Source organism: Sebastes fasciatus, chromosome 13, assembly GCF_043250625.1.
Source record: "Sebastes fasciatus isolate fSebFas1 chromosome 13, fSebFas1.pri, whole genome shotgun sequence".
NCBI lineage: Eukaryota > Metazoa > Chordata > Actinopteri > Perciformes > Sebastidae > Sebastes > Sebastes fasciatus.
In genome coordinates, this window is record NC_133807.1 from 13301890 (window position 1) to 13320590 (window position 18701).

At 40.3% G+C, this 18701-nt stretch overlaps 2 protein-coding genes and 1 long non-coding RNA gene across 3 annotated transcripts in view; 2 read left to right on the forward strand and 1 right to left on the reverse strand.

The window, feature by feature from the left end:
• Positions 1–18701, forward strand: part of LOC141780402 (FAD-dependent oxidoreductase domain-containing protein 2-like) — a 102331-nt gene that overhangs the window by 28049 nt on the left and 55581 nt on the right. The gene's annotated exons all lie outside the window — the stretch shown is intronic.
• LOC141780379 (GTPase IMAP family member 9) lies at positions 1107–4750 on the forward strand. Its single transcript, XM_074655575.1, has 3 exons — positions 1107–1264; positions 2253–2404; positions 3455–4750. The coding sequence occupies exons 1-3, from the start codon at positions 1237–1239 to the stop codon at positions 4310–4312; spliced, it is 1038 nt and encodes a 345-aa protein (XP_074511676.1). The 5' UTR covers positions 1107–1236; the 3' UTR covers positions 4313–4750.
• LOC141780380 (uncharacterized) lies at positions 1806–2183 on the reverse strand. The gene is made up of 2 exons (XR_012596639.1): positions 2091–2183; positions 1806–1885 (listed from the first exon to the last, which is right to left on the reverse strand). It is a non-coding gene; the product is annotated as an uncharacterized LOC141780380 (long non-coding RNA).

Below are 18701 nucleotides of genomic sequence, written 5' to 3' on the forward strand. Positions count from 1 at the left end.
ATCAAACATTAGCACGCCAACATGCTGAACTACCATGGTAAACATTATACCAGCTAAACATCAGGAGTGTAAGCATTGTGATTGTGAGCATGCTGGTGTTAGCATTTAGCTCATAAAGCACCACTGTGCCTAAGTACAGCTAAAAGAGCAGCTAGCATGTAGACTTTTGTTTTATTGACTAATAGATTAGGTTGGGCTGGCCCATACAGGTAAATAATAAATAATATGCTTGACTATTTGTATTAAACCATGGAAGTCATATTAACACACTTCATCAAAATATACCATAAAGTCTTAATGCACTATTATTCAGTGTTTTTGCTCCGGCTGGTGGGCGCTGCTTGGTATTTCCTCAACTGATCTCAACATGGCTGCCGGGTCACAAACTTTGTAATTTTACAACTAAACAGTACACTACCAGATGTTTCTGAAAACATTTGGGGTGAGAAATAGGCATTACAGTAACAGAATATAGATTCATATTTGATCAGCGCTGCCTAGTTTGACTGTTCGATCGGAGTTTGCGAGTGATTGACAGCTGCTCAGAGACAGCAGGCTTCAGCTCGGCTCTGATTGGGTGTTTTCCTCCGGTCTGTGAAATCTTGCAGATGCCATTAGGAGCACCGGAGGACACGGAGGAACATGATTTTTCTTTCAGATAACCTGTCTCATGCTACTGTCAGGATATAGTGACCGTAAAAAATAACTTATATCTTTATCCTGTTTCATCTCTTGATATCATGTCATAACATGATATCCATGTTTAGTGTTACACTCAGTATGCACAGTTGCAATATCAGTGGCTGATCAAGCAGCCCTCTTGAAAGTGTGAAGCCAGTGAATGATGTCTTTGTTTCTTGCTCCTATATCATGCAATCTGATCCCATTATTCCACTCATAAAGCAATATTTGCATACTTTTGCATGTCTTGTTGTTTTTTTAAATTACTTTTTAAAATCATATTTGCTCCCTTTCTACCCACTGCAGCTCGTTTATAGGCGCTTTAATAAGTTGTGGGCTGAAATCATGCAAATTCTGTCGAGTCATTTTTTACATGGGACCCTGGAGCCTCGAGGTTTGAGACGCCCTCCTACAACAGATGGAGCTGTGTTCATAGTTCACCTCTGCTGAAGTCAGTCAAGCTGCGACAGCAGGCCGAGCAGAGCACAGGCAGGAACTAGGAAGTGCGATCATCCCTGAATCAACACTAAATACGGCGGTGAAAAGGAGCAGAAAATGTCAACATCTGCTGCTGCACAGTCAGGTAGGCTGGATCATTGTTTGTTAAATGCATCTAAAGTGCTGTAATCTGTCAGATTGAGTAGGAGAGAAGTCAGTATAGGAGCGGCTGCCGGTATTTATGCGGTTTGTTTTGAGGTGAAGAAGAGACGGCAGCTGCAAAGGGCGCTGCCCAACATGGGAATGTGAAAGTGCTACTGTCTGGCTACACCGGTCCATGACCACATTCAAATCAGCTGACTGAATAAACAACAGATAGTCTATCACTTTAAAGAGGAGGATATAAGGATTCAAATAATATAGTCATTCCAGTGCATTTGAAAAACTTGTGTACTCCCTGGACAACATAGTAAACACTCAGTATACACACATTCTTAAACAATTTACAGTAGCTATACCATGATAATCATAATTCTGGTGTTTCTTTTGTGTACTCCCTGCACAACATATACAGTAAATACTCATTATACATACATTCTTAAACAATTTACAGTAGCTATGGTATAGCTACTGTAAATTGTAGTAAATTGTAGTAACCTCCTCTGGTTATCATGGGATAACCATAATTGTGTTTTTTTTTTTACTCCCTGGACAACATATACAATAAACACTCAGTATACACACATTTTTATACAATTTACAGTAGCTATACCATGATAATCATAATTCTGGTGTTTCTTTTGTGTACTCCCTGGACAACATATACAATAAACACTCAGTATACACACATTTTTATACAATTTACAGTAGCTATACCATGATAATCATAATTCTGGTGTTTCTTTTGTGTACTCCCTGCACAACATATACAATAAACACTCAGTATACACACATTCTTACAGTAGCTATACCATGATAACCATAATTGTGTTGTTTTTTGTGTACTCCCTGGACAACATATACAGTAAACACTCAGTATACACACATTCTTAAACAATGTACAGTAGCTATACCATGATAATTGTGGTGTTTTTTTCTTCTTCTCCTCACTGTTGTGTGTCTCCGCCCCCCAGAGCTGAGGCTGGTGGTGCTGGGCCGGACGGGGGCAGGAAAGGGATCAGCAGTCAGCACCATCCTGGGTCTGCATGACTCTCAACAGGGCACAGATGCTGCTGCTGTCACCCAGGAGTGCAGCAAACACAGAGGAGAGGCTGCAGGCAGACAGGTACAGAACATCACACTGCAATGGAAAGAGTCAAGCATAACAGCAAAGCAACATATCATTAAGTTTGGAGACACATTGTCTTTATAGTAACCGGGAATGCACCGATACCAATACTGGATCGGATATCATCACATCCATCATCATAACTAATGAATGGATTGAGCATTTTGTTTCTTTCACAGTATTTATATAGCACTTAAACCTGCTTTATAATAAAAAAAAACTACATGAACATCTCACTTTTTACAATATGGGACCTTTAATGGCCACAGCAGAATAAATGCCAGCTATAAATAGGATCAAAACTTCAGTTGGATATTGTGAAAAGACTTAAAGGGATAGTTTGGGTGTTTTGAAGTGGGGTTGTATGAGGTACTTATCCATAGTAGGTGTATTACTTACAGTAGATGATGGTCGGCGTGCCCCCAGCAATCTAGAAACAGACAGAAGTACCGGCATTATACAGGCATTACAGTGCTGTGGACGGGGCTGGCAGAAATATGTATTTTAGCCACCTAAAAGAAAGGCTCACCTAAAATATTTATATCCATCTAAGTGTACCCTATATTTGGAATATTTTCTGATGGCGAACTGAACTGAAAACGTATCTATACTGTTTTTGTCATCTGAGCCTGCTGGCTTTGGAGATAAGCATTTCCAAAGTTTCACTTTCAGTTCAGTTCCCTGTCTGAAAGGAGAAGGGACGGGCTGTCTGATGGCAAGATAAAGCGTTGAAAATATTCTAAAAATAGCGTACACTTAAACGGATATTCTCGTTTTTTGGGTGAGCCTTTCTTTTAGGTGGATAAAATACATTTGTCTGCCGTCCCCTTCCACAGCACTGTATTGCTTTAAAATACAGCTTTAAAATTGCTTTGCTTTAAAATAAATATAATATTTACAAAGTCCTACTTGTCCTATGTTCAATTTTATAACAGTAACATATCAATTTGTAGCATTAATGTACTTCAAAGTAAAAAAACAACAACACATACGAGTTGTGAAAACTCTATTCAATCTTGATTTTATGCCTCTGCCACCTCTCGGTAGGTGGTGGTCGTCTCCAGTCCAGCCTGGTTCGGCTCATGCTGCGACCCAGAGGAAAGGCGAAGACACATATCCTCCTTCATCGCCTTGTCCAGCCCTGGACCGCATGCCTTTCTACTGTGTGTCCCTGTGAACCAGCCGGCCGACGAAGAGGCCAAGGCGCTGGATGCCCTGAAGGAGCTGTTTGGCCCCACTGCAGTCAGCACAAACACCATCGTACTCTTCACCCACACCGAGGAGCTCGAGGAGGACGAGAAGCTGGAGGAATACCTTGTCACGTGGCGCAAGGATCTCCTGGAGCTGGTGGAAAGATGTGGTGACCGCTACCACACCCTGGAGACCCTCAGGGGAGAACCAGAGGAGGGGAAAGCTGTCGAGGAGCTGCTGGAGAAGGTTGAGCAGGCTTTGAGAGAGAGCGGGACACAACACGTTAGCAGTCCTCTGTACCAGGAGGCGGAGGAAAGAGTGAGAGAGAGGCAGGTAGAGATCTTGAGACAGAGGAGAGGAGAGGACCAGGCGTCTCCCACGGACTCACAACCAGAGGAAAATGTCACAGAAGAAGAAATGGAGGCAGTCCGGGCAGAGGCAGAGAGGAGCGTAGGTGACCTGAATGTGGATGTCGAGAGTATTTTCCCCTCTACCGGTGTCTCACCTTCTTCCGCTGCTCCCTCTTTTCTCTGGGGCTTGTGGGAGAAGCTGACAGGCTGGATGAGTTGGCTGCCCAGAGTGGTGAGAAGGGAGGCCCTGTTTGGAGCACTGGTCGGCCTGTTTGTGGGAGGGCCGTTTGGAGGTGTGATGGGGGCCACTGTGGGCTCAGTGGCTACTGAGGTGGGGAGAAGAAAGACACAGAAAACTAAATGAGAGGTAATCTCATAATAATGCATTATGCATTAAGTTGCACCTTAAAGTCACTTCACTGCTTTCAGCACACCATTGTATTACTGATCTATTGGTTTACCTGCGAGCACCTGTCAAAATAGTATTTATGCTTGACCACTGAGTATGACTGAGCACCAGTACTCCTGTTTTCTATTTCAGAAGGGGTACAACTCTCTAATAAAGAATACCATATTATCTAATGTTTATTAATGGTTAGTAAATCATGCTTCATAGATCAGTATAACCCATTAATAAGAACAATGTTTGGGTTGCCAGGTTAGAAAAACCCCTTTGGCTGGTGTAGTATAACTTGCTCTGTCATTTTTAGTTAACTTAATTATTCATCTTGATGGTTTAAATTACTTGGTTGCTTAAGTTATAAATGTAAATGAGTAATAAAGTTTTCTTCCACTACAGAAATTCCTGCAGATGTAATTGTTGTTAATCATGCAATAACAGATGTGGCCACGTGGGGGCAGCAGAAACAAGCTGTGAACACAACATTGACATATTAGAACATATTTAAGTTCATATAACAAATTAGCAGTGGTGGAATAATTACTCAGATCTTTTAATTTAGCAGTACCACAGTGTAAAATACTCTTTTACAAGTAAAAGACCTACATTCAAAATCTTACTCAAATAAAAGTACAAGTTTTAGCATAAAATAGACTTAAAGCTGAAGTTGGTAGAAATGGAGACAATATGATTAAAAAAAGTTATTTTTATAAAACGGTCACTATATCCTGACAGTAGTGCATGAGACAGGTAATCTGAAAAAAAAACCATGTGCCTCTGTGTCTTCCGGTGTCCTCCGGTGCTCCTAATGGCATCTGCAAGATTTCACAGACTGGAGGAAAACAGCCAATCAGAGCCGAGCTGGAGTCTGCTGTCTCTGAGCAGCTGTCAATCACTCGCGAACTCTGATCAATCAAACGATAAAGCTAGGCAGCGCTGATCAAATATGAATCAATATTGTATTACTGTAATAACTATTTCTCGCCTCAAATGTTTTCAGAAAGATCTTGTAGTATACTGTTTAGCTGTAAAATTTGTAAAATTCATTCGACATACTTTACTATGACTTTTTTTAATTTTTTCGACATACTATACTATGAATTTTTGTATTTTCCGACATACTATACTATGATGGTACGTGTCCACAGGCTCTGTGCTTTCCACGCTCCATATTCATTGTCTACGTAAGCAGCCGCGCAATGCATTCTGTTAGCGTGACGTCGCGATTCGAGAAACGGAGCGTCGCAACGCCCGCTCCTCATTTGCATAAAGTTGAAGGCTCGTCTACTTTATGTAAATCACGGGCGTCCGACGCGACTCGCCGCCTCTCGAAACTCCCGAGAATCTTTTAAAATAAACGTTGTCGATCCAAAATAAAGACAGATTTAGCAACTGCATGGCTTATTTCTCGCCTCAAATGTTTTCAGACACACATTTCGGTGAACTATTTTCGTGAAATAAGAGAAGAAAGTTTTCAAACGAGCCTCTATACTGGTTCTGGTTTGAGAGCTGGGAGCAGCAGCCAACGGCGGGAAAGTGTTCGTCCAATCAGGTGGGGAGAGCCTGTGTCTAGTGGCAGCCCACCAAGCGTCCAATGTTGGCAAGCGTTGCGTCCCCTCGCGATAAAAAACGCCCATGGACACATAACTTTTTCGACACATACTATACTATGACTTTTTAACGACAAACTATACTATGACTTTTTTTTCAACATACTATACTATGACATTTTTTTGACATACTATAATATGACTTATTGTCGACGTATTATTCTATGACTTTTTTATTTTTTCAACATACTATATTGACTTTTTAATTTTTTTCGACATACTATACTATACATTTTTTTTCATAAAATTTTTCGACATACTATATTTTGACTTTTTTTCATGAAATCTTTTGACATACTATATACTATGACAATTTTTTTTCGACATACTATACTATGACTTTTTTTGACATACTATGACTATTTTTTATTTTTTCAACATACTATACTATGACTCTTATTTTCTTTCAACAAGCTATGACTTTTTCGACATACTATACTATAATTTTTTTACTTTTTCGACATACAATACTGACCTTTTTATGTTTTCGACATACTATACTATGAATTTTTGTATTTTTCGACATACTATACTATGACTTTTTTACGGCATACTATACTATGCCTTTTTTTTGATACACCATACTTTGACGTTTTTTTATTTTTTCGACATACTATACACTATATATATATACAATTACTTTTTTTCAACATACTATTCGATGACTTTTTTCGACATACTATACTATGAATTTTTTTCAACATACTATACTATGACTTTTTTGTCTGTTCGACATACTATACTATGACTTATTGTCGACGTATTATACTATGACTTTTTAATCTTTTTTGAAATACTATACTATGAATTCTTGTATTTTCTGACATACTATACTATCACTTTTTTTCGACATACTATACTATGACTCTTTAATTTTTTCGATATACTATCACTTTTTAACGACAAACTATACTATGACTTATTTTTTGACATACTATACTATTACGTACAGGTAGGCCTATAAGCCAAGTACACTTAGACTTTTCTGTATATTTGTCAGTATAAGCCAAGTACACATAGACTTTTCTGTATATTTGTCAGTATAAGCCAAGTATACTTAGACTTTTCTGTATATTTGTCAGTATGAGTCAAGTAGACTTACGTATCCTTTTGTTAAGTATATCGCCGATAAGTACATAAAAAGCAAACTGAAAGTATACTCTCTTATTTAAGTTTAAAAGAAGTATACTAATAGCACACTTGAATAAACTTCTCTTTGGTAATGGCAATACTAATAAGCATCCACACGATGGAGACATTGACCTTTATATTGGAGGAATTTGAAATGTTTGAGATGAACTGAGAGATACCCATTTACTGCTTACCAAGCAAATAAAAGTTGCTGTTTCAAGGGTATTTCACTGTTAAGTAATTACTTCAGTACTTCATTTTCAAAAAAAGGGTGATCAAGTTATGGAAAATTTTCCTTAACTTTAAAAGATGTACAGCATTTACTAAAGGCAAGCTTCAAGCACGAGGGCACTCATTTTCTAAGATGCATTTTTGTAAGCAGCATCAAATATGCTGCAGAATGAAGTGAGTGAATGTAGTTAACAACAGCCTGCAGGATTCATGCTGCATGAACTCAGCTGAGCACTAAAGCAGCCGTCGCTCCCTCTCCCAGACTCTCTCCTCCTTACACAATGGCAGGTTATGGCTTTGACATTGATGTAATTGATACTCTGCTAAAACCGTCAGTCATAACCCATCCTTACATCTCTCTCTCTCTCGTTTGCTCTCCCACTGTTTCTCTCTAAACTGCCGGCGGCTCTGCCTCAGGAACAGCTAGGCGTTTCCGAATGTGGGTGGTCCGGCTGGGGTGGGAGAGAGAGAGAGAGAGAGACAGACACAGAGAGAGAATTAGCCCAGCTCTCATGTTTCCCAAAAAGAGAGAGGAGGGAGGGAAAGACTCGAGAAAGAGAGAGTGAGTGAGAAGCAGAGAAAGGGAGGGAGAGAGAGAGAGCGAAGTCAAAGGCAAAGAACAAGCTTTGGGACTAGGCCTACATCTGTCTTCCAGATGTGGCCTCCACAGTTGTCTGAAACAGGAAAAAAGGAGGTTTTAAAAGTAAAGGAAAATTGGTGCTAAACAGTTTTTTATTGTTAGGGATTACACATACAGTATAGACTACAGTATACAGTACCAGCTTAAGAATCCACCAGCCAGGACATGCTGCCTTTTTTTCTCTCTTTATAAAACTGCAATGAAATAGCACACTAGACTCCTTGAAGTTAATGCGTATGAACGAACACCTGTCCAAATATTATTCAGTCTCAGTGGATACACACCGCGGATAAGACAGAGAGAGCAATGATAGAGTTGGCATTATATGGAGAAAATTTAATGAGAATTTTTTTGGAGGGGAAGATATTTCTTCAAGAAGATATGGGACACAACAGTTTCAAAAATAGCACAAATGAAGGCCAGCTCTGTGTCAGAGTGTCGGCCAACATCGATGACACACCATCAGGAAAGAGAGAGAGAGAGAGAGTGAAAAAAAAGTTTGATTTGTGCCTGTATGTATAAGCAAAGCCAAAATCTGAACAAACATGTGAGGGAATCACCAGTGAGCCATCATTAACACACAGGCTGTAACTTCTGCTCCTCTCCCTCGGAGCAAAAATGTTGTTCTAAGAGCCTTGTGGTCCCTCGGTGGATTGGGGGGCAAGTCCGCTGTGAGTCGTGGACGCTGCAATATTTTTTTGTTATCATCGCGCCCTATGGGCTGGAAAAGACAGCAAACCAAAGGAAAATAAACAAGATGACACACTTTTTCCTTAACAGCACAGGGCCGTTTCCCCCTCGCTGCTGGTTTACACAGACATCACGCTTTATCGTTAAATGCTCCAAAATGTTTGCCTTAAGAGTGATAATAACAGCGTAAGTTTTTGAACATATTTTTACTGGCCTGGACTGTTTCTTCAGAGTCTCAGAGAACATGCAATATTTTACATTTTAACATTCAAACTAATTGTATAATTTATCGGAACATAATAATAACTAAGAATGCAAAACTGCCCTGGATGACCTAAGAGAGAAATATCACTTTACCATGAATTAGCCTAGACAAAATCCAGGAAATCCAGGGCCGGCTTAAGGCATAGGCCGTATAGGCGGTCGCCTAGGGCGTCAGCTTCTGGGGGGCGCTGGTTGCTCTCTTAAAATGTTTTTTTTTAAATGCAGTGGTCGCCCTTACTCATTTTGTGTATTGAGGTAACAAATAAATAAATAAAGAAACACATACTCTTGTTGCAGTGAAATTGGCTAAAAACTTTTAAGCCAACAACATCAGGGACTAATTGTTTATTTATATTATAATAAATATAATTATTTATGAAAACAAATCCAAATTTCGCCTAGGGCACGGAAAGGGCTAGAGCGGGCCCTTAGAAAAAACCCCCAAAAAACTCCTGACAAAATAACAATTTTATTTTTAATAATAAAGGGTCAATTGTGAAGTTGAAGAACAATGAAGTTACTTTTTTAGTTTTTTAAAATGATATATTTCAAAAACCTAATTTTGATAATTGAATTCTAAAATGATTTGTTTTATTTTGAAATTTAAAAAAAATGTTGGTGAAAAGACAGCAGCAATATGTAAAGTCAGAAATACAACAATAGCAAGAATACACTGTATGCAAGTAACAGATAAAAGAGATTAGATTTACCCACCAATGCCGTAAATCTAATGTATAATATTCAACTAGCGATTCAAGTGGACTTTGCTAACTACGTGACCTCAGGCAGTCATCTTTATATGTGATCCCAGGCTGTTTGTGTGCCAGCAGGGCTGAGACAGCGGTGTCCAACAGCCGGCTCTCTCTTCCTCTCTCTGGGTGTGCTCACTGTGAGCCCTCTCATCTTTTTCCCATTAGAGCTGTTTTCATGTTCCTTCCTAGCGTGAGCGTGTGTGGCTGCAATTGTTTATGAAGCAATGCTTGCCCCGTCCAACTGTGTGTTTGTGTACGTATGTCTATGTGTGTGTCCAACAAGGATTTATGCAACAAATTGCCCAGAATATCGTAGAAAACTAAATATAATAAGATCAAGTTTAATTGTATTTATTTATTAATTTAATTGAATTATTGTAGTGCGCAAGATGTAATTTAGAAATTGGACAAATGTATTGTAGAACTATTTTTAACACTTGGAGAGCCAGAATATGAGATGTAATATTTGAAGCAGAGGTTCCCTGCCCCTATTTCTTTAGACGTAGCCCCACAGCCATGCAGATGAACTCAAGTACCCCTTCATTAACACCACCAGCCATCTTCCAAATGTGTTCATTTGATTTTAAACTACATTTTAAATGTTACTTAACACTATTAATTATTTAAAAGTGAATATTGTGACAGTATTTTTTTTGTCATACAATTGAACTGTCAGTGTTTAGGTTAGTTTGGTCAAGTTTGCATTATACTACTAGTGGCAGAAGCATTGATCTTTTACGTTTAACTAACTATTAACTGTTTATGCATGTTTAGACTTCTCTTGACTGCACTGCAACCTGCAGTGTTAAAGTGTTACATCTGACTCAATATGTGTGTGTGTGTATATATATTTACATATAAAGTATAAATATACAATGCTAAATAACGCTCCAAACTTACACTAAATTTTGGCAAGGAAAAACTGGTATTTTCAAAGGGGTCACTTGACCTCTGACCTCAAGATATGTGAATGTAAATGGGTTCTATGGGTACCAACGAGTCTCCCCTTTACAGACATGCCCACTTTATGATAATCACATGCAGTTTGGGGCAAGTCATAGTCAAGTCAGCACACTGACACACTGACAGCTGTTGTTGCCTGTTGGGCTGCAGTTTGCCATGTTATGATTTGAGCATATATTTAATGCTAAATGCAGTACCTGTGAGGGTTTATGGACAATATTTGTCATTGTTTTGTGTTGTTAATTGATTCCCAATAATAAATATATACATACATTTGCATAAAGTAAGCATATTTTTCCACTCCCATGTTGATAAGTATAAGTATTATATACTTGACAAATCTCCCTTTAATGTACATTTTGAACAGATAAAAAAAACGTGTGATAAATCAAATCATCATTTCTATTTATTTTTATTTATTTGTTCAATTCAGTTTAACTACTCAACAATCTTTCCACATACCCCGTGGCAACACTTGAAGTACCCCCTGGGGTACATGTACCCTGGCTTAGAAATCACTGATTTAAAGTATTTCCACATAACACCAAAAATGATTATGCAGAAACATGGAGATTAACTTGCTCAAAAGTATCCCTATTTATTCTTAAAAACAGGCATGAGTGTATCTTTTCTCCTAACTTTCCAACACTGATAGAGAAGACATCTGAATATTATCTGCCTTGTCACAGTTGATTCTGAATAGAAAACGCAGATATTGAAGCACAGCAGCTGACATAAAGCAGCTCACATCCACAATCTCACCGGAACGTGTCTCTGCCGCACAGAACAAGGTGTCAGGACAGACAGGAAAAAAAACTACAACAGGAAAGAAGCCTCCAGACAACATGAATGCAAAATCACACACAGCTGCTGAGGTTAGGACTCCGATGGATGGACACACACACACACACACACACACACACACACACACACACTGAACCGGCTGCACACATACCAGCAGCTGAACCGCTTTTGGGGATAGGAGAGGCATGACTCTAGTGGAGGTGCGCTGGGTGAACCGGCCAGCATGAGAGTCACCTTTAATCCTCTCACGCCAGGCCGGCCTGACCTGAGCCCTGTCCAGATGTGACGGAGGAAGTTCACTCATGGACAGAGACTGGAGAGAAGAAGAAGAAGAAGAAGAAGAAGAAGAAGAAGAAGAAGAAGAAGAAGAAGAAGAACAAGAAGAAGAAGAAGAAAGAGGAGGAGGAGGAGGAGGAGAGGAGTGAGGCTTGGATAATGTTGTGTGGTCTGGTTCAGGTTTGCACGCCCTGCCGTCATGTCTGTTTAAAAGGGAATTCTAAATATGGTCGCCACATTTGTGTCTTTTATTTTCCCTCTTACAACCTTAACATACGTCTTGTCACTTGGATACCGAAAAAAGGCATTTGGGTTTAAGTAGTACCCTATGGTGGCATGTCAAAATCAGATGACATTAAATGAGTTCCAGTTTGACTCAGATCACTTGCCAAGGGTCTGATAAACAGCGAGTAGGAGGGCAAGGTCGTGGACTAACAGGCGAGTATATTAGCCTACTGTGGGATGTTTTTCAAAGCAAGTGTATGGGATGAGCGGAGGGGGTGCGGATGGACGAGGACGGCAATTACATTAGGAAGGGGAAGAGCTATTAAAGCTTAAAGCACGCTGCAGGACGCCAAATTTACAGGAGGATTTTTTTTGGAGTTGTGGTGAGATAACACGGCATGAAAGACGAGGGGAAAGCAAGAGTTCTGTTTGTCTGACAGCTCTGAGGAGTTCGCGGTCTCACGCCACACCTCCTGCAACAGATGGGCTTTGAGGACCCCTGGGGGGGGGGAGGGCAGTCAGAACAGAAGACAACTCACTACTTGTGGAGCTGTGGTGCGGGTGTTGGATGGCCCCTGAGCTCACCATAATTGATGAATAGTGTGGTCCACATTAAGTGACATGCGCCGTTGGTTGTAAGTGGGTGCGATGATTGGGGGGCCTTTTGAAGCTGGGGCCGTGGGCTGTGTTTGAACCGTCAACAGAGACCCCTCTTCTCTGTAAAGGACACCAGCCTGCGGTTTGGTCGCACAGGCCCGAGCACAGCACACACACACACACACACACACACACACACACACACACACACACACACACACAAACAAATATGCACACATCCCCTTCAGTAGTATTATAAGGTTTTGGGGGAGGTGGCTGTATTATTCCTGCTGCAACACTGACTTAATTCAAGGCAGATCTGACCCGAGCTCGTTCCTCTCCACTTCTGCTCTATTGGATCAAGTCTTAATCCTGCCCTCACCACATGAATGGGAGACACAAAGAGGAGCTGCACTCACTCCTGCCACAGACATCAAATGTCACTCAGGTCCATATGCTGTCATGCAGCTTCTGATGGGTATCGGCGTGTCATGTGAAAGCTGAGGGAGCTTAATGGAGGCCCTGGAAGACCAGAGCTGGAGACAGACGAGCGGGAAGATTGGAGCCACGTCTCGCGGATACAGTACGCGCCGTCAACCTGGAATTGATCTTCTGTTGCGCTGTTGTTTTCACAGATCCACAAGCCCCCACACATCCTCTGCCGTGGAAAGCCAGAGGATCTGACCCGTGACACCACTTCAGAGTCGCTGCGCACAAAACAATCTCTAAATAGGAGCGTCTCGGGAGACACTTTACAGTAAGCTATGACTAACAAACCCAAAGCACCTCAAAACAACACTGGGAAGCGTCCAACTTCCATCACGGCCACACGAGCTTGCGCTCCCAGCCAAACACATAATAACTCTTACTCAAGGGCCCGTTATTGTCATATCTTTTCAAAGGTTGCCAAACCCAAAACACACACTTCCACTCACACACGACCTTGAGCTAACAAGGGATGCAGGCGAAGCTTGCAGGGCTTTTCCGACGACTGCATGCACCAGACGGCGGATCGCGGCGCATAGGCACTTGCGGTGGGCTGGATGTTTGGTGTGTGTCATGGTCCAGCTCCCACGCAGTGGAAACACGGAGGCCCCGGGGCGGCGGGTGCTACTGAGGCCCCCTGATCCTCCACTGACGCGCCAGGGGTAGACTTGTCCTTCAATCTCCATCTGAAATGAGAGACAGGCCATTGGTGCATAGGGATGGGCCTCTGATTTGTTCTGTGGTCCCTTTGAAACCATGCATCCTGCAGACGAGAGGAGAGAGGGAAACATCAAGTAAACATGACAGGCAGGATGGAGGAGAAATAAGATTAAGATGTGCAGCTGCAGTGGCTTTACTTTGCCCCAGAGAGGGCAGTGGAATCAATGTGGAAATGATAAGGGGGTGTCAAAAAGTGGGGATTTTTACATACATTATTTACAATGACTCTGGTGCTATATCATCATTTTCTAAAGCTCAAGTAATATTTTCTGTCAGAGAAAAATCTTTATGATAAGTATGTTAAAACCCGAGACTTCAATGTCAAAAAATAAATCACAAGTGTTTCTGAACACTGTGTTGGAGCCGATTCGCTGTCAGATGGACAGCGATCAAAGAATACGTTGAATCCCTCCCATAACACAACTCTTACACAAATGTGTTTTAGTTTGTGCATGGTTTGTGCACAGGCGTGGGCCAGAGAGAGAGAGAGAGAGAGCCGGGAGTGTTGTGAGAGACAAATCGTGAGAGAAACAGACAGATTGTGGTGGCTTTGATGTGCGCTCGGAGCTCGCTCCTCAGAATAGATAGGTGGGAAAAAAAGCAATATCATAGGACAAATGTCTCGCTGCAAAACCACTACAGTGGAAGCGTGTGTGGGACTTTGTGTGCGTGTTTGGTGCTATAATTTGCAAATGGCTTGCACACACACTCGTTCATGTGTGCGGACTAGAGATGTCAATCACTGGGAGTGATGAAGTAGAGAGAATTTTTTTCTCTCCAGTATGCTCAAGCAGGGCGGACAACTGACACGCCTTTAAAGGGAAACAAAACAGCCCCCCCACCACATCTAAATCTTGTTGTATTCTCTGCTCCTCAGAGGAAACTTGTGTGATCACAACTCTGCCACCAATGTGCTCCCCATATGGCCACACTTCTGTTTTTTTTGAGGAATTTAGCTTTTGGGCACATATCTATGGATGCTCTATACTGAATATTAAGGGGAGGCTGTCTTTGAGTGAATGCTGACAGCTCGTCACTTAGCACGGACTTGATGGCTTTCTTTATCAATAGCACACACAGCAGTATTAGAAAAATAGAGTCTAAATCAGTGGTTCCCAATTTTTTTTCAATCGGATGTAGCCCCACAGCCCCATCAGACGAACTCAAGTACCTCTTCTTCATCAACACCACCAGTCATGTTCTAAATATGGATGTTATTTAACACTATTAGCATATAAAATGGTTTTGGTTACCATTTTATTTCTTCATAAAATTCAATTGTCAATGTTTCCATGCAACTTGGGAGTGGCAAAAACTGGATGTTTCTACCATTTAGGCTACGCTAACTAATACAGCTGTTTATCCAATAGTTTTAGCTAACTTTGTTTTCTATTTATTCATTACTTTAAGCAATATTATATCAACCATTTCTCCACTAAGCTACTCTTGGCTTTGTCATCATGTATCTAATACTTTACAACTGTTACAACCATTTACTGATTCCCTTTATCTCAGGCTATATATGTATATCCTGTATATGTATTGGGCCGACTCCTAGCTATTTAATCCATTGTTTTTAATTGTTTCAATCATTTATCTACTACTTTTAGCTTTGTCACCATTTATCCATTATTGTTGGCTTTAACTAATTCAATCCTTTACTTTTAGTTGTTGCCCATTTTTTGCCTCCTTTTATCTTTTTCTCCACTATAGAGAGGCAAAGTCCCGCCCCTTTAAGTGGACCACCATGCAACCTTTTTTTGGGAAAAATTATGAATGGTAGTCAGTGATGAGAGAGAAATATTTTTTGATCCTGTTTGAAATGCGCCATGAATCACACATATGATGTTTGTCAATTTAAAAGATCATTTCATGAAAGTCGCAGTTTTTTGTAAAACTGTTGAAGTATCGGACTGTGAAAGTACGTAATCAGAAAGATATATATATATATATTCCTATTTTTCTCATTATTATCTACCAAGATCTTCCTTGTTGTCAGTGTTTTGGTTCATTTTGTAAAAATAAATTTAATGAATTCTTAAGTATAGAAGTAAAAATTAAACACCAAAGTATGGTTAACATTTTGTACTACCTTGTCATTCGCAAGTGCCTTCATTGTTTCAAGTGTTAATTGTAAAAATTAATATATATATATATATATATATATATATATACACATATAGTATATACATATATACACATACACAAATACAGTATATACATATATACATATATACACATATACATATATATTTCAATTAAATCACAATTTCAATTTTGTTCGGATTAGTTGAGCGACTCTACAATCTTTTCACGCACTTCCTGGTAATGTTGAATTGCCCAAACACTACGGCTTAGCAGAGCAAACAGACCCTGCAGATATGAAGCACGTCAAGCAACATCAATGTTTTTTCAATCTAAATTCTGAGATTACTTCATTTTTTAGCACAAAGCCAGACCCCAGTCACAGCCAACATCTGAATACACCATCACTCACTGAAACATTACAGACATCACAAAACTCACAAGCAGCCGGGATTTGAAAAATGAATCCACGTATTCACCGTCTAATAATTAACGGATGCTATGACTCAACATGGTCACAGCATGGTAATTATCTGAGGAGGCTGTCATATTTATTTAACTAGGAAGCTAAGACTGCTGAAGTCCAGCCATGTCGTATGTTAGATCGTGTCAGATTGAAACCATGCCACATTAAGCTGATCCCCTCCCTCCTTCCTCTCTCTCTGTTGAGGCAGGGTGGTCCTCCCTTTGGTGTGTGTGTGTGTGTGTGTGTGAGACTGTCACAACAACATGACCCCCAGAAAATCCCTAACATACACACTAATTCTGCTCAGACACGCACATCTAGGCCTTTGCATTCATACATGCGCACACGCCGAACTCGGTCCCGTCTGCAGGGACAGAAACAACAATGCTGCCATTGACACTGACCCCATAACCTCCATCCCATCTCTCCATCCCCCGGCCCTCATCACCCTCCCACGTTGCCCGGGCCCGGAGCTGGCCACGGGGCCGAGAATGCGGTTCAGGTGCAGGACTCTGCTGTTTCCAATTAGCGGGGTATAAATTAGCATCACTCTCTCCTCTCCTCTCTCCAAACATTGCTGTCTCTTCATCCTTGTCGACCCTCCACACTTCACTCTGCCTCTGACCTCCCGCCTGTATTGCTCCGACACATAAATTCACCTCCTTTATGGCTCTTGTCGGCAACCTCTGCACTCCCCCTAACTCATGCTCGGTGCTGTTAATGTGCAGTGCATTTGGTATAAAACCCTCCATTTTCCAAGCCATTTTCAGTCAATGAGAGTATAAATCCGTTGCCGTATATCTGACTTTGAAAGGAATATAACTTTTGGTTTTACTGTATTGTCTGGTTACTGTAACTGAGATATTTCACAAGGACGTAACCTGACACATGCGCTCCACATTGCAGCAAGGCATGCGCTGATAAGGTTACACCGAGACTCTATTACTCTCTGAGAGGAAATGTAGCTTTATTCCGGGACTTATTACACGGTGTGTTTGCAAGCTTTCTCTTCCACAGGTCAGTCTGTTAAACGGAGTGTTATTTTTCCAGGGCGGAGAGATCAGCTGCAGTGTAGCCAAGTAGGACCTGAGGTCACCCTGGTACTGAGAGTTCACATCTGTTCAAATAAATCCTCCGCTGTGCCATCAGCAGTAAAAACACACACACACACACACACACACACACAGACGCATGCATGCAGTGGTGGAATGTAACTAAGTATATTTACTCAAGTATTGCACTAGAAGACAAATTTGTACTTGCAGTTGTACTTTACTTGAGCATTTCCATTTCATGCTACTTTATACTACTACTCCAAAAAAAGTTATTTTTACTCTCCAGCATTTTTTTTGACAGATTTAATTACTATTTACTTTTCAGATTAAAATTGCAAAGAGCATATGCTGTGACGACATTATAAAATATGATGCACTGTTATTAAACCAGTAATTCCCAATCAGGGTTACTTGTGCCCCAGGGGGTACTTCTGCAGTTGACAGGGAGTATGAGGAAAGATTATGGAGTAGGCTAGCTAAAATATAAATTACTATAAAAAAAGAAATTCTCAAATTGAGTCAGCTGTAATTAGTAAGCTAGCAGAAAAGGTTAAACGGTTAGCTAAAAGTAGGCCAATGGATAAATGGTTGAAATAGCTCATCTAAAGGCAATAGATAAATGGCTACAATACTTAGTAACTTAACTTGAAAGTAGTTAGCTAATATTAAGTAATGGATAAATAATTGAATGAAAAACTAAAAATAATTAATAAATGGCTGAAATAGTCCGCTGGGTCAGTGGTTTTCAAAATGGGGTTCGGGGACCCCCAGGGGTCCTTGAGGGGGTTCCAGGGGGTCCCCAGTAAAAAGGAATAATTTATTTTCACTGTAATTCCATCTATAAGTAACACAATGACAGAAATCTATTTTGGTCGTGGGTTTCATATACTTTCTGTAATAAAACATGTAAGAGCAAAAATCCTATCAGATCTTACTGGACCCTCGTGGTCTAATTTGTGTGAGTTTAGGGGTCCTTGACATGAAAAATTAATGAAATGAATGAAAATGAAAATGAAACTTACCAAACCAACCAAATACTGACAGTTAAATTGTAGCCTATAAAAATAATTAGAACAATATCCACTTTTATATAGTTAATAGTGTTAAATAACATCCAGTTTAAAATCAATTCAAATAAATGCATTAGGAACATGATTGGTGGTGTTGATGATGAGTTAAATGACCCAACAGTATATAACGTAATAGTTAAAATCAGCTTCACCTTGACCAACTACAACAGCAAATTGGGCAACAATGTATAATAGTATAACACTCAGAGGGGTAATTTTAATGCATTCTATTATACTTTTGAATTATTAGTAATTTTTACTCATGTATATAACTTATGTATGCTACTG